At 36.1% G+C, this 16,687-nt stretch overlaps 1 protein-coding gene across 1 annotated transcript; it reads right to left on the bottom strand.

The window, feature by feature from the left end:
• Positions 1-727: 727 nt before the first annotated feature.
• On the bottom strand, positions 728-15,442 carry LOC149170289 (protein DETOXIFICATION 27-like). Its single transcript, XM_089425504.1, has 7 exons — positions 15,212-15,442; positions 4,292-4,320; positions 4,080-4,191; positions 2,095-2,372; positions 2,016-2,034; positions 928-1,469; positions 728-842 (listed from the first exon to the last, which is right to left on the bottom strand). The coding sequence occupies exons 1-7, from the start codon at positions 15,440-15,442 to the stop codon at positions 740-742; spliced, it is 1,314 nt and encodes a 437-aa protein (XP_089281630.1). The 3' UTR covers positions 728-739.
• Between the last annotated feature and the right edge of the window lie 1,245 nt (positions 15,443-16,687).

Raw genomic sequence — 16,687 nt, 5'->3', positions numbered from 1 at the left:
GAGGGTGTTTTTTGTAATTATTTCATTGAAAACCCAATATCTAAATCACTAAAAATCCAAAATTAAACTCATCATACAAAACTCATGTTTTGCTATAAAAATTTAGATTCAAGAGGGGAAAAATGATCATAATGTTTAATCATCAATATTCGTGATTGTCAAAATTAAAGCTATGTACTTGGATTATCCTAAAATCTTCCCAAAACATCTTTGAAATGAAATCTACGTAGAAAATCTTTGAAATCTGCCAAAAATATCCCTGAAATCTATCGGAACATCTTTAAATCGGCTAACAAATTCCCACGGCTAGCAAGTTCCCAAATTCCTAATAAATTTGAGAACATTTCGGAAAGATCCAAAAATCCCCGAAACACGAGGACTCAAGGTACGTGAATATATTTGGGGGACAGTCCCCGTGCAACATAGCTTCATAGAGTAATTATCATTTATGACTGATTGATGGTGTGAATTGCTTCCACACTAGTTGGAACCTGACCACATTAATAAATAATCTTTGCCGTGGATTGCTACCTCCATTAACCGTAACCTATATATACATTTCATGATCAACACTGACTTGACTAACGACGTCAATCGCTACTGCGCTGACACTAATCTATATGGGGCCATTTCAGAGTGTACACTGAGTTGATTTCATAGAGTATATTACTACCACATCATTTTTCACAATTAATGTTAATGGTTCCTTCTGTATCATATAAAGACGAAAGAAGGATATCTAAAAACCAAATTGCATACTAAATAGTGAATCAACAATAACTTCCGTGTTCTTTATTTGTCCTGTCATCAGAACCAAAATTCTGTAATACCAAAGCTCCAAGCTGTTTACAACAATGGAAAACATTAGAAATCCCAATGCATAAGCTACTCACGTAAATACGTTCTACGAAGCTCAAAATTACTCACCATAACATGACACCAGATGAAACAGATAGTTTTAGAAATGGCCAAAGTTCGTAAAAGGCTTCCCTGGAAAATCCAAGCCATGTGAGTGGACACCCTCCACAGGTAACATACAGGAATTGGATAATGGCAGGTATCCACCACCCAATGTCTAGTGAGGCAAGTGCGCCATTGAGGCCCATATTCCACTTCAAGACAAAGAGCCAATTTAACAGAACGGAGACAACTGTTCCAACTGCAGCTGACCATGCTATGATACTGTTCTTTCTCTGTGAAATTAAATATCTCCGAATGGCATAGTAGAATGGAAATGAAAAGTGAAGCGGAATGCACCACAATGCTACTCTCCCGGATAGTTGAGCGACATCCTCAGGCTGTCCCAGGAGCCTGAGAATAGGGGTTGTAAAGAGAAACAGGGGAAGAAGAAGCACTGCGAATCCCAGGAGTATAATCCAAGAGCGTTGGAGATATATTCCGAGCATATGGTGTTTATTTGCGCCAACAGCTTGCCCACAAAGAGTCCCAAGCGTATTCCCCATTCCAATCTGTTAAAGCAAGATTAAAGTATAAAACATACATTTAAGTTTTAAAAGCACTTCCCCTGCGACCCTGTTTGGTGAACAAATTATATACATGATCCCATTCCTATCGGTTGAAGCAAAATTAATAGCACAAAACATAAATTTAACAGCAATTTCTCCCTACAACCCTGTTTGTTACACAAATTATATACATGATTCTAAATACCAGGTAGAATTTACAACAACACAGGTGAAGCTGAGTGAGGTGGGCATAACCGTGCATACAGGTTGGGTAAGTCATCAACTTTCCATCATATATGTTGGGTAAGAGGAGTGGCTATTATTCTTCCTACCAAGCTTATAGTTTTATCTCGATTAATATGTTTTTTTTGGAAATAATTTTTACATGAAAAATAACTTGCTACGAGTGGTTTTTCTCTAGAATATAACTAATATTAATGTGGAAAAACCAAAAAAAAAAATATCAATAATGTGCCTATCCGATTAGAATTTCATTGTATCAGAAAAAAATCAGATTAGAACAAATAAAAACTTAAAGGTCATACTCACCATATGCCAGAGTCGAAGCCTACAATGAGACACACCACCAAAGAAAACGCTGCCAGTTCCAAGTCACCGATGTACTCACCATATGCCAGAGTCGAAGCCTACAATGAGACACACCACCAAAGAAAACGCTGCCAGTTCCAAGTCACCGATGTGCCCCACGAATGCCTGCATAATCACAGTTAATCCGGAGGTTGCTACTCGACTGACGATAGCCGCCACTGCAATGCCCCATATAGCTTTCGACTCCAACCAAAACGATCTTCTGCTGGTAGCTGCCGACAAATCATCCTCTCTGCTTCTATCGGTTTCATTTTGGACGAGAGGACTAGAGAGCTGCCCTTCTTCCATAATGGAGGACTACAAATGACTATATGGTTAAATAATGTTATTCAATGGTACAGTAGGGAAACTCAAAATCAATGGACGGTCTATATCCATCGAATTTGGATACTAAGAGGATAAGACTCTAGAATTTATACACTAATGTATTTATAAGAACTAGAATTTATACACTAATGTATTTATAAGAACGAATACTCCTCACCAGGCCTGGAATTCCAAATCCCTTTCGCTCGAGAGACAAAAATTTCATGATGTTTTTGTATTTTCTTTGTACTTCATTTTACGTTCTAAGTAAATTTGAAAATGTCAACCTCCTTAATCACACTACCACTTTCCAAATTGTTTCATATAGTGCAGAATGCCAACTAAAAACTGCAGCCTCTACCAACTAAAAACTACAACCTCTCCTCAGTTAAGAGAAATACCTCGTTTTCACAAATGTTGAGGGCATTGAATATTTTCCCTACACACATTGCTAATTGAGAAATTAAATAAATGGATACAAAGGAGTTATTAATGAGAAATTAAATAAATGGATACAAAAGAGTTATCAATGAGAAATTAAATAAATGGATACAAAGGAGTTATCAATTTCTATTGCTTTGAAACCATAGTATAAGTCTATTCGAGTTTTAGGGTAAGGAAAGCCTTCTTCGGCATGGAAACCGTTGGAACTTGGCCTAATGACTACATTTCAGTTCTGAAATATCATCAACCTAAAGCTTTACAAGTCCAGAATAAAAGCTAATGCCTTTGACCTTTAACCAGTTAACACTAGACAGTTATGCTGAAAATTTTCTCTGCAATGCAACATGAAAGAACAATGAATCATTTATGTGGAACTGTGAAACAATAATAAAAAGTATATCTAACGATAATCAAACATGTATCTAACTGCGTATTCATGTTATATCCAAAATAATGGCCGAGACTTTCCAAGAGTAGATCCCTTTACAGTTATCCCTAAAACGCTTTCATTACTTTATGTAAATAGAGGCTAAGAAATAATAAAGAGAAAAATCAAACATTCAGTCTAGGGAAATACACATTAACAGTCTAGCAAATAAAAGAGAAGTCAAATATTCCAAAGAATTATGTAGGAGAGAAATCTAATAGTTAAGGAAAATACTCATGCTGAATTCGTATAACTTCCCTATTGGGGAAAAATATATAAGTCCCACTTTAGCATCCCAAAGCACCGAGAGCTCATAAGCTTTCTTCAGCAGCCCATTCTTGCGCAAGGAGGCAATGATGCATAGAAGGATGGAACTGTCAACTTACTACTTCCGTGCACATTCCAGATCGAATTGAAACCCAATATTGGTTAATAATAACTAAACAAGCTCTTGAACCCCAAAAGTTCAGAATGAAAATCCCATAACAATAAGAGAAAAATAATACTAATTACAGACTTATAGAGTTTGGTATCCTAATAAATAGGAGCATAAATTCAGTGTTAAAATGTCACAGCATTTGGTGTTATCACCAATCTAGTGATATAAAGTTAATATAATGTACTATAATTTGTACCAATAGTACACTGGAATGAGGTATCATAATATTCTACTATAAGCTACCTTTATTGGCGCTTAAGGTATTATAGATTTTGATAGTTTGACTTTGAAATTAGAAGTCATTTTGACAGTTTAACTATTATAACACACGTCAAATTTGATAGTGAAAATTTTTCAACTGTCAAATATGTTTTTAAATGCAAAATACGTCCTGTGAGACGTCAAATTCCAGGCCCGCTCTCACGTTATCCACGGCCCTCTGACTTCCAACAAGCAGAGTATCAATTTCTTCATTCAGAACTAGGGCTCCTCCGTACCGTCTGTCCCAACAGTGAGAAAGCAACTGGGGCCATGTACTGCCAGACACCTTACATTGGATAAAGAATCGTCACCATCAAATTCCTGTGTATACAGACATACCTTATTTGGAGACAGACGTACGTGCCCGTCTGTTAGCCACGCAACATAACATCTCAACGTCAATGGCCGAATTTTTAATTAGCGAAAGGAATGGAACGGTATCGATTCTTCGATAAAGTTCAATGTGCTTATCATTTTATTTCATAACGTTTTGATGCAAACGAGACAAAGCTTCTCATCAAGAGGCGGTAAATTTTCAAATTATTTTTGTTAAGTGTCAGAATCATATTTATTAATGTGGTTGATAGGCTTATATAAATTACATATGCAATCACTACGAGACAAAGCTTGTCACAAATTTTCAAATTATTTTTGTTGGGTGGCACAATCATATTTATTAATGTGGTTGATAGGTTTATATAAATTACAGATACAATTACTACGAGACAAAACTTGCAACAAATTTTCAAATTATTTTTGTTAACCAGCACAAGCATATTTATTAATGTGGTTGATAGGCTTATATAAATTACTTATACAATTACTACGAGACAAAGCTTGCCACAAACTTTCAAATTATTTTTGTTAAATGGCACAATCATATTTATTAATGTGGTTGATAGGTTTATATAAATTACATATACAATTACTACCAAACAAAGATTGTGACAAATTTTCAAATTATTTTTGTTAACCTGCACAATCATATTTATTAATGTGGTTGATAGGCTTATATAAATTACATATACAATTACTACGAGACAAAGCTTCCTCATCAAGGGGTGACAAACTTTCAAATTATTTTTGTTAACCGACACAATCATATTTATTAATGTGGTTGATAGGCTTATATAAATTACATATACAATTACAATAGTAAATGTGGTTGATATAAGTAAATAAGTATATATCAATTACATTAATAATTATTAGGTGTGTAGTGTAAAAGTGGCTATAATAATTTGGCTCTTTGTGACTTTTAATAATTATATAAATAATAACAAATATATATATATATATATATTAAAGAACCATTTTTTCTAATAACAAAATTAGATTTTGGCTGGAACTAGTATATTCATAAGCAACATCATGTTCATCTCCCTGCAAAATTGCTCTGGCCATAGGCAGAAGATATTCTGAGATTTCTTGCCTATTTCTTCTACTACATTATTCTTATATAGTCGCCAAAAGGTCCCATTAAACATTACATACTTACATTGCATTAAAAAACAAAATGAGATAACTAACTAGTTTGCATCTTCTAAAACTAGTTGTCATGCTTCATCCATCTCTGTTGCCTCAGGTTCTGCTAGCATTCCTCCCTCCACTGCCTCCACGAGGTTTCCAGGTGTATTGTCCAAGTGAATGTCTAGGTGTATTGTATTCTCTTAAGAAGGGGTGTCTTGAGCGCCACTGTCGTTCTCATTATCACCATCCTCCCCAAGCCCAAATGCCTCCTTCAAGATGGAGACAACCATTGTTTCCACCTTTTCCTCTGTGTTTTCTACCCTTCGATCCAGGGTCTCAATTTTGGTCATAATTACATTCGTGGTGACCTGCACAACTTCCATATCTTTCCTCATACTTTCTAATTGGTGCATTACAATAGAGAAATGGGACCTATCTTTAGAAATGATTTTCCCTCCTATGTGTGACATCATTTGCTTTATTTCACGCTTGAACACCCCCGAAGAGTTCTCAAATGAACCTTCTGAACCATTTCCTAACGAGGAAGCCATTTCTTTGTTTATCAACCATGTGTGTATCAAAGTTGAAATAAAAGATACCAATATGCATGAAATATATCAACCATGTGTGTAACAAAGTTGCACATACATTCCATAAAACTTAAATAGAGATAAAACAATTATATTCCAATACTTGTGATCTCTTTCACTCACACCTCATAAATGGAGAGAGTAAATCCTTATATAGGTTTTAAATTTATCTCCTTTTATGATAAACAAGTATTTTTTTTCCTAAATCCTAGTCCTCCAAGGAATTACAATAATATAACCCTATCGACAACTTTCTTACTAAAAGTAGTAATGAGTTGTTGAGATCCAGAATTTCCTCCAAGAGGTTACACTAAAATACCCTAAAAAACAATACAACAATGCCCTAACTAACTCTAATAGACAAGTTAAATAATGGAGTTTTTTAGCAACCACCTCCAAGAATAGAGCTAGATAGAACGGTACCTCCTTTAGATGAGGAATTGACCATATACCAACCTCCAAAAATAGTAGATGAGTATGTCTCCCATGTGTGGATCAAGTCTCAAAATAGCAAGATGCCTTTAAACAAGAGGCCAAAATATAGCAAAAATTTTCCCACAACATATTTTATAAGAATCATAACTATGTCAATTTTTGTTGAAAGATAAGTGAAGTTCTCCTCAAAGAGAAGTGTCAAAAGCATACCAAGTTCACCTCAAAACCTTATGTCGCTTCATTAAAACAACAAGTAGTATGCATCAAGTCCATGTGACAAGAGGGGAAAGGGGCATGCACCTTATGAATGTGGTTCCTATTACATCAAACAATATTAGCAAGATAGACATGTCAAGTATCAGTGCACTCTTCTACAACAACCACATCTCATCACATAAAAACAATGTCATGACTAATCACCCTATATAAATATTCAAATATCATGATGACAAGGTTGCTCATGTGAGACAAATGTGCAAACATCATCCAATAAGTTGATCCATGAAGAAAAGGCATGCAATATATAAAGGGCAATAATAAATGGGCCATCCACCAATATCAAAGCACCAAAGAGCATGCCATCACTATCCATATGAGAACCAAGTGCAACCATGAAGAGATAAACATGCACCAAGATAGTCCACCATATAAACCAATGAGCTAATGTATAGAATCCCACACATCACCATGATAAAGTAAGATGATCCATGCAACATCTCATTTAAAGATAAAATGTGTATATTTTAGGTTCATCATCATCTAAATATGTCATCACGAAAAACCTTGTCATTTTATGAAAATAAAAAATTTACTTCTCATTCAATATATGGGGTAACACATCCCATGGTTTAATCTCTTCCTCGCTACTTCTTGTCATTCATTGTCTCATTCTCTATTCCTATATCAAGATTGCAATAAGTTATAATGACGAACTAGCTAGAACAATACCAATTTACCATCAGTAGCATAGCAACCAAAGTACCAATTTCAATTCAATTTTTTGGTTGCTCAAGAACCTATAGTTTTTATGACCAAACAAGCAATCGAATAATGCAATGGGGTTCTTTGCCATTCTTGACTACATAATTGATGAAAACTTAGTTGTAATGATATTATTGGAAAAATATTCTTATCACCTTCATTTTGATTAGATGGGAGATGCTTTCATGCATGCATGGTGGTCAGTAGCTTAGGAGGTCATTAAGGAACTAGAAGAAAAAATGCAAAAGTATCAATTTAAAAGCTAGTAGTTTACGCTGTTGTATGCCTATCTTTAAATAATCACTAGCAATAATGGAAGATAAACCTTAATAAACTAATAATAATTGGCAATGATGCAGACAAACATGTTCAAATGGTTTAATCGATCTCTATCTCACCTTTATCATCTCGCAAGGAGATCTATCCCCCCATCAACTTCATAAATGGACAATGGTTACTCTGCAAGAAACCTACTATGGTAGTGACTGATAAAAACTATGTAGAATATTTGAAACTATGATCATGAACTTGTCATTTCACATGCTATCCATGCATCCACAATTTGAGGAATGCTTGGGATAATGTTTAGCTAAGGGTGGATCTTTTCCAACCAATTCTAAATTTCAAATTCAAGTACAATTTTGTTTCTATCAATGGTTAGAGTTGGTGTATGATCTAATTTATGCTTTAATATATATATATATATATATATATATATATATATATATGTTAATTATAACTTATAAAAATAGTGATATTCCAAAGTTATTAGGTGCTACTAGTTTTGTTGATAAATAATTTTTGTATTTATTTATTTATTTATTTAAACTAGAAAGAATGTTTATATTATAAAAATATGTGCCTGGCTCGTGGCTTTAAAAATGCATCAGGAATTACATACCAACTTCAAAAATTCTATCATTTTTCTCTTGTCCAAGAGATGTGTTAAACTTTCCTAAGGAGCATATTGTTGAGTGACCAAAATGGGGTTTATGTAGGTGTATATCTTACAAAATTGCCCCAACATAACACAACATTTACAAAACATAAATTATTGATTGATAATAAGGTTCTTGATGACCATCAACCTGTTGGAGTCCTGAGGAGGTTCATTGATGACTATGAACCATTAGCCCGAGGGGTAAATCTGGATGCTCTTAACCTCCTTGTATATCATAGATATCTTCTAGTTTCCATGATCCCTCTAGGGCCTCCCATTTTCCAATGAGTTGATTTTCATTGGGTTAAATTAGTTTTTGAGTTATTAGACTCCATTAATGGATAATTGATGGCCTAATTTGACCATATTAATCAAATATTTCACTTTCTTCATCCTTTTTTCTGACCCCAATCCCATGCAATCTTAGGAGAGGACCCTCATTACTTACTTGCTATATGATTAGCCCCTTCTTGAATAGTTGAGTTGCCTTCTTTTTGGTATTTCTATATCCCTTTAGTTTTGGATCTAATATTTCCTGTGTTCCCATTTCCTTATCCTTCTCTATTTTTCCATGCCCTACCTCTTTATTGGTCCATCTATCATCCTTTCATTGGAGCCTTTCTAATTCGTTTTCCTTCTCTACCTCCAACTTTTCTTCAATTAAGCTTGGAATGGAAGGCCTCCATTTGGATCTTTCAGGGGAGAGAAATGGTTCATCTTGTAAGGAATATTCCATTATTTTCTACGCTGGTATTGGACTATTTTCTAATGGAAACATGGATTCATCATTTTTCTCAAGTTCACACACTGGTCCCAGATTTTGTACCTATTCTTATACATTGATTCGAGAATTTCCCCTTCTCCTGCCACCAAATTGAGAGCCTCGAAGCTGTTATTTTTCTCTTTTTGGCTTTTAATAGATCCTTCCCCTTCCACCGGAGTGGATTGATTAGGGAAAATTGATCCTTTCCCTTTGTTCCCATTATGATCTGCTTGGTTTGGAAAATTGTTCTCTTGTTTAGCGTGCCCTCTTCTCTTCTTTTTTTGTTGCCATTTTTCTCCTTCATTTCCTTGTTTTTGCTAAGATCCTCCTGCTTCATTTTGTAGCTTCTTGCAAAGTGGCCATATTCATGGTAAACTTTCCATTTAAAAGAAAAATGATAGTAGTCAACCTCCTGAATATGGGTTCAAATATCTAGATTTAGGGTTATTGTTGTTGGGAGTCCCTTATCCATATCTACCTCCACACATATCCTTACAAAGGAGAAGAGCTCCTCTGGTGGCTCGACTTGATTAATGTATTTCCCAAGTGAATTGTCATATTTCTAAAAGTAGTGTCATACTAGTAGTGTGGGGGCAAAAAATGGATCTTTACCCAAATAGGGATGACAAATGGGACATCACTTTCAAGGTTAAAATCTGGGTTCCATCGGTTTAGATATAACCCTTGGCCCCCATGAAGTAAGGCCCTCTTCGAAAGATCAAGTCATAATCATCTTTTTTCTCGAAAAAAAAGAATAAAAAAAAAACATTTTCCACATAAAGTTGAAATGACAAAACCCTTGATCATGGATTTCCAATTTTTTTCAACCCACAACCTCATAGAACATGGGGAGAATGAGATCCTCATAAATTGGCCTACCAATTCGTTTTTTAAAACTAACTTTAATTGCAATAAGTATCAAACATATTTTGATAAAAATTTAATTAATTTATCTGATATACATTTTTAAATATTCCATTTTCTGTTAGCATTTTGTAATTACAACTTTAATACAACTTAATTTTAATCTTTTAAAAACTAATTTTAATATTACATTTCTTTTAGATAGTAATATTAAATAATAATTTACAATATCAACTTAATAAAAGTTGTATTTAAATATTTCAATACATTTATACATTTATTTATTTCTTCATGTTTTGTTTGAATTTTTGAATTTTAATTAAAATTTCATTAAAATGATAAATTTGAATGGTCAAACTTATTAAAATTGGATGTTTAAAAACTTTTGAGAACCTCGAATTCATTAATATATTCAAAATGCATTTAAAATAATCAAGAATAATAATTTTCGAAAATATTGTATCATCATATTTCTTTAAAAAAAAGATTAAAACAAGCGCATTTTCACCACATAAAATTGTGTAAAATAGTTTGATAGTAATTTATTCCTTTGAAAAATATTTCTGACAATATTGTTGTCGCTTTATGATGGATTTGTATCCCCTAGAAACCAAGAAAATTTAAAAAGAAAAAAAAATAATACTTAATACAAATTCGTGAGGTTGGGAGGAGGGATACATATTTTTTTAAACAGGTTTGGAAAACATATCATAACTCAATTGTCAAACCAGTAATGAGGAAAACCATCTTTGACTTTTATTCGTGAATGCAAGTTGAATCATCACCATTATTCAAGGAAAACCACGCCACCTAGAATAACCCCTTGGTGGTTTGTAAGGGGGCGGGATTTCACTTCTGTCAGATGAATCTGGGTCTTTGGTCATTAACCCATTTCCTTATGTCCGAGAAAGACTAGCTCTTAACCAAGCAAAAGCAGTTTTAGGGCATACTCTAAGCCCAAGAAGAATACATTTATTCTCATGGCTTCAACTCTTTATCCAGAGTTTGATTTTTTTTTAAATTGATTTAAACAAATAAAAAAATGATTTATCATTAACCTATATAATGGGAGAAAAAAATTAGCTCCTTTTCCCAATTTGTTTTCCTTGAAATAAATATGAGGACAATGGTTTGAATTGCAGTTGTGAAATCATTCCGATCCAAAATCCCTTACAACTAGTATTGTAAACATAATAAACAATATAACATTAAACATTCAATACCCATGCCAAAATAAAATTTACATCCATGAAAATTGATAAAACAATGATCCTCATAGTAAAGTGTACTCACTATTATACTTAAATGAAAGAGAACCTAATATGAAGCCAACCTGAAGACCAATTAAATAGTAGCATACAATGTTTACATGAGCAATAATATATTGTTTTACTAATCCAACCACCACACCTGAATGGAAATAAAATATACAAGTTCAGAAATCAATAACAAAAGAACTTCATCTCTAAGCTAAGGCGATAAATTCATTAAAAACTAAGATTATAAATCTCAAAACATCTCAAAAGAATTCATATGGAAACTAAGAAATGGAAATTTGAAGAGCTTCGATGATATGGAGTTTATCGATGAGAACTGGTTGTACACTGTTGAGGATGATTGTGCACGCTAACAAGATGGCCAATTTGGCAGCAGCCTCCTACACCGCAGTCATGTTTGTAAACAAATAAGCTATGTTGCACTGGTTTTGGGGACGGGGGACCAGTCCCCGGAATGGTTAGAGCGCATGCCCAAATCTTCATGGGAGAGGGTTGGCGACAACTATATATATATATATATATATATATATTCAGGGGACGGGGATGAGTCCCTAGAACGGCTAGAGCACACCTCCAAATTTTCAGGGACGCGGTTGGGGATGAGTATATATATATATATATGTGTGTGTGGAATTAAATATTAACATTTGTAGTTGTTTCAAGCTAATATTATGCACAACCCTTACACTCGCCAATTAAAATCTCAAACAATTTGAAAAAGGATTGAGTGACATTCCATTATTGGCCACTAGACATGAGTTTTAGCTTTAAGAAACTTAAGCGTAACTACATTAAATTTGTAATAAGGTCCATGAACAATCTATCAAGGAGAATTGTCTTTATATTAGTTTTTTTCCCTCATATTTCTTGTTAATGATGACTATGTTAAACACAAAAGGCATTTCCTTTTCAATATATTTTGCAAACTTTTATAGTTGTGTTGAAAACCACTATAAAATAATTTGGTTTTCTAATGATATTAAATTCATATTTCAGATTAAGAAGGGGATTGAATAAGAATTTATTTAAACATTTAGTACTCAATCCAATTCACAACTATCTGATTGTTTTCACAATGCTTGGGGTTGGGATGATGGAAGCACTGAACTTGAATGAGTCCTCGAAACCCACATACAATATGTAAAAGCTGAGATGATCCTAAGAAAGAACAAGAAAAATAACCACAAGGATCATCCTTTTAAAACGTTGTATTTTCTGTTTTCTTGACATGGAGGGTGCTTTTTGTAATTTTACCATTGAAAATACAATATCTAAATCACTAGAAATCCAAAATGAAACCCATCATACAAAACCCATGTTTTGAGCTGCAACTTGTACAAAAAATTTAGATTCAATGCATTCCAAAAAAATGAATGGGAAAAATGATCATATTGTTCAATCATCAATGTCCATGATTGTCAAAATTGAAGCTCTGTGCTTGGATTATCCCTAAAACTTTCCCAAAACATCCCTAAAATCTACCTAGAAAACCCTTGAAATTTGCCAAAAACATCCATAAAATCTATTTGGAACATCCCTGATATCTATCTGGAATGTCTTAGGGACGACTAGCAAGTCCCCAACAGTTTGGGGATGTTTCCTAAGGGTCCAAAAGTCCCCGAAACGCGGGGACGTAGTGTACGTGAGTATTTTTGGGGGTGGCGGGTCCTCGTGCGACATATCAAATAACCCAAATCACTGCATGATCCAAGTGGATGTTGGTGGCCACCCACCTATCCCACTTGGACCCCCACAACTGTCTCTTTCAGTTTTTCGGGTCCTGAACTTCCGGAGCCATTTTGAGGCCCTAAACGACATTTTTTGGGAAATCTGGGATGGACACATATTGCTCTTCCCAAAGTTGTAGTGCTCGAATAGATCTTTCTAACGAACTATTGTACGCGTCAAACAAAGATCGGGTGCCAAAGTTACGACCTTGGGAAGTTGATGTACCAACTTACCCAAAACGGGGCCCACAATTTGTTGTTTCATTTTCTAGGGTTAGGTTTTGGGATGCTAAGGGTTTTCCATTGTTTCTCAACAATAAATAGGCCTTCGAGCCTCATTGTAACACACTTCAGAGGCATGTCGCTGCCACATCTCTTCTCAGAGTTAAGCTACCATTGCCCTAGCTGGTTTATTTCCATTACTGTTTGTAAACATATTTCAGTATTTTACATTAATGAAATGAAGTATTATTTCCGCTGCTTCTCTGTGTTTATGGTTATCTCTGTGATTTGTTGCGTTCCTTTTTAAATCCGAATCAGTGGTATCAGAGCGGTCTACTTTTTCTCTGTTTTTCTTTGCATGTCCCCAATGAGGTTGGGATATAAGAAGTTAGGGCTTGAACTGGTCAAACCTTTGCAAGACCAGCCTCACAAATCCCGATGGCCTCCCATGGCGGATGAAAAGAAAGATGAGGGGGAAGGAGATCCTATCAAAATCTTGCTTGAAGAAGCCCTCAAGCAACAAAGGAACGCGATGATGGACAACGTTGCCCAGATCCTTCAGCGGCTACCCAGAGGCAATGCATCGGCTTCTAGCAGCTACTCTGGAAATGCCACTCCCTTTTAAGGTACAAGTTATTTTGAAATCCCCATATTCGAGGGTCAGATAGACGCAGATGTCGTAGATAAATGGTTACATTTGCTAGCGCGTTATTTTTCTGTTCATGAATTTTCAAGTCAGGAAAAGATTGTTTTCGCTCTTCTCAAAGCATCCCCCCATGTCAAGGACTGGTGGGAAACTTACTGTGAGCATAAGGATGAAAGTATGGACTCACTGTTCTTAGCCGCACCTACTTGGAATTCCTTCTGGGATGCCATCAAAGAGTAGTACTACCCTGTCAAAAGCTATGAGGACAAATACATAAAGTGGACCACGTTGCGGCAGGGAAGGGACCAAGATGTGCCAGAGTTCACAAACATTTTTCATACCCTTCGCACACAGTTGGGTATCAAAGATTCTAAGCTGCATCTGGTACTCAAATACCGCGGCTGCCTACACAGATACATCCAGGAAGAGATGGAGTTCCTGAACATCTCCTCGCTCGGCACGACATACTGATACGTTGTCAAAATCGAGCAAAAGTTCAAACAGAAGAAGTGAGACTTTGGATCTGCGAATCCGAAGACCAAAGGACAAAGCCAAGGCAGGGTGACCCAAGACAACCCGTCGAAGCCACAAGAAATGAACAACACCATGAAGTCGAAGAAGGACACAAGAAAGTGGTGTGAGTTCCATAAGAACCCCACTCACAACACAAGTGAGTGTCGGACCAAGTAGTCGCTGGTGGCCGAACTGAAGGCTTCTGAATCAGATGCATGTTCCAATCCTGAGTCAAAACCTGACAAGGGGAATGGCAAATGGAAGCAGATCATTGATGCAGAGCCCAACGCCATTGTTGCCACCACCAAGATCTAGAAGAATGAGCCCGAAGATCCAGAGGAGTGATCTGTAAATGATCTTTAAACCAATGACAATGGTATTACAGACTCATGTGCAGGAATGCCTATATTACTTAGTGAAGTGGATCGAAAAGATTGCGAATAATACAGACATTTAACAATTAGAAAACATAACAATTCAATACATCAACACAGCAAATAATCAAGGAGTTCACCAGACTTCCTGGCTACTTCTCCTGGTCTAGCTTTCAGTGTCGACCTCTATATTATGTCTTCAAGAACATAGTTTACAAGTGTGAGCTCAATCAGAGCCATAACACAACAAACAATGATATTACACAGGGATTTCACTAAAAAACCTCGAGTCTAAAGAGTGCACAGACTCTCCCTCTTAGTGCCTCTGGTCAACTGTTCGTAGCTGTGCATTTTCTCTGACTCTTTGTCCCTGAAATCCTCAGTTCTCTATGTTAATCGTCATCTTTTAACACCATTTTGTTACCCTCCTTAAAACATGGAAACTGTAATGGTTTACCAACGAAGGGACCGGCGGGCACGGGTGGACCTGGTCGTTGACCTTCCTTTGACACGAATCCCGAAACGGATGGATCGGACGGCTGTCATGCCTCGTCTGCCAATGCCCTTTGACATTCCGCACCATTTGATTTGCCTTCATCCAATGGTTCGCATCCAACCCGATCATCAAACAGCTCGTGCCTTCTTCACCGTCTGATCCATGATCACTAATCCAACGGCTGACGGCCATTTCGAGTGGCCCACTTGCACGGAGATTACCCACCCGAAAAAGCGGTTTTCTCTCTCCTGCAGCGTGCTATGTGTCAAATGGTGTATGGAATTGGGTGAAGCCCTTCCAATACCACTTACCGCCTGAAGCCCGCCCGAAATACCGTTTACCACGGAACTCAAAAGGTTCATTGTTTTATTCATAAATCCATCGAGTCCGCTGCCTAATGAGGTTTAGCGGTAAATAGTGTTTAACCTCATTAATCACGTTTTCTGCTTTTAACCCTGTTCCACATCTTTGATGTCGTGAACCAATCTCCGACTGCCACCTCATCTGTTGCGTTGACATCACTAGAAACCTGTGATTCTATCCCGGGTTGCCACATGTCCTGCTAACGTAGCCATTGATTCTCTGGCCCGAAGTTTGACTTGGTTCTATTCTTGGATTTACATGCGATTCAATCTTGTTCGTTGATCCCGTAGATCCAACAGCTCTGGGGTATTAAGGCTGCGCTTCTTCGCTCCTCGTTGTATTTGGGTTTTCCGCCATTCTATCATTGTTTCTTCGCCATGCTCTGTTTGTGTTTTTTAACATATTTGAAGACTTAGACTTAGAGGTTTTATTCAAGATCCATTTTGGATCACGCCTTCCCACTGAAAAGCTTTTGGACCACCAAAAGTTGGTTTTTAGGCATCGATCAAGTGAGGATACAGTTCCTTCACTTGTCCAATTTCTATCCATCTTGCTTTGCTTGGATTTGAACCTTTGAGCCCTACTCTCAGGTACTCAGTATCCCCTCGACGCGAAGTTCTTACCCTCCTGTCCAGAACTGTGTCCTTCTGTAACTCATCGAGATACTCAGGCAATAGATCCTCAATATAAGGCAACTGAATTTGCTCTTTAGGATCTTCAATAAATGAGGGTTCATACAATCTCAAGTTTTCTGCATTAACAACTGAATAGATCTGCATATAAGCTAGCAAATCAAGGCGAAAAGCATTTTCACCAATTTTATCAAGTATCTTGAAAGGTCCATACCTTATTGGTTATAGCTTCTTACCTTCACCCTACATTTTTCCTTTGCTTATGTACAGCCAGACTTGATCACCAACTTGAAAACTATGCTCAACTCGATGCTTGTCATGACTTGCCTTGTACTTGGCTTGACTTCTTTCCAGTTGTTCTTGTACTGCCTGGTGAATTTCTTGGATTTGTTCAATAGACTTGGTTGCTTTGTCCACATCATTGTGTCCATCAACTGCTATG

Source organism: Pinus tabuliformis, chromosome 4_2 (genome assembly GCF_031772625.1).
Source record: "Pinus tabuliformis cultivar Carrire ecotype Pingquan chromosome 4_2, CPIR1, whole genome shotgun sequence".
In the NCBI taxonomy this organism is placed as follows: Eukaryota; Viridiplantae; Streptophyta; class Pinopsida; order Pinales; family Pinaceae; genus Pinus; species Pinus tabuliformis.
Note: the sequence above shows the minus strand (reverse complement) of the source record. Positions and strands in the feature narration are given on the sequence as shown.

Excerpts from the sequence above, each read along its gene's own strand:
- LOC149170289 (XM_089425504.1), bottom strand. The coding sequence starts at position 15,442 with ATGGCCGTCAGCCGTTGGATTAGTGATCATGGATCAGACGGTGAAGAA. Across the intron at positions 4,321-15,211 it reads GCCCGCCGGTCCCTTCGTTG|ACGGGCACGTACGTCTGTCT; the intron begins GTAAACCATTAC and ends CGTGGCTAACAG. Across the intron at positions 4,192-4,291 it reads TACGTCTGTCTCCAAATAAG|ACGGTACGGAGGAGCCCTAG; the intron begins GTATGTCTGTAT and ends CTGTTGGGACAG.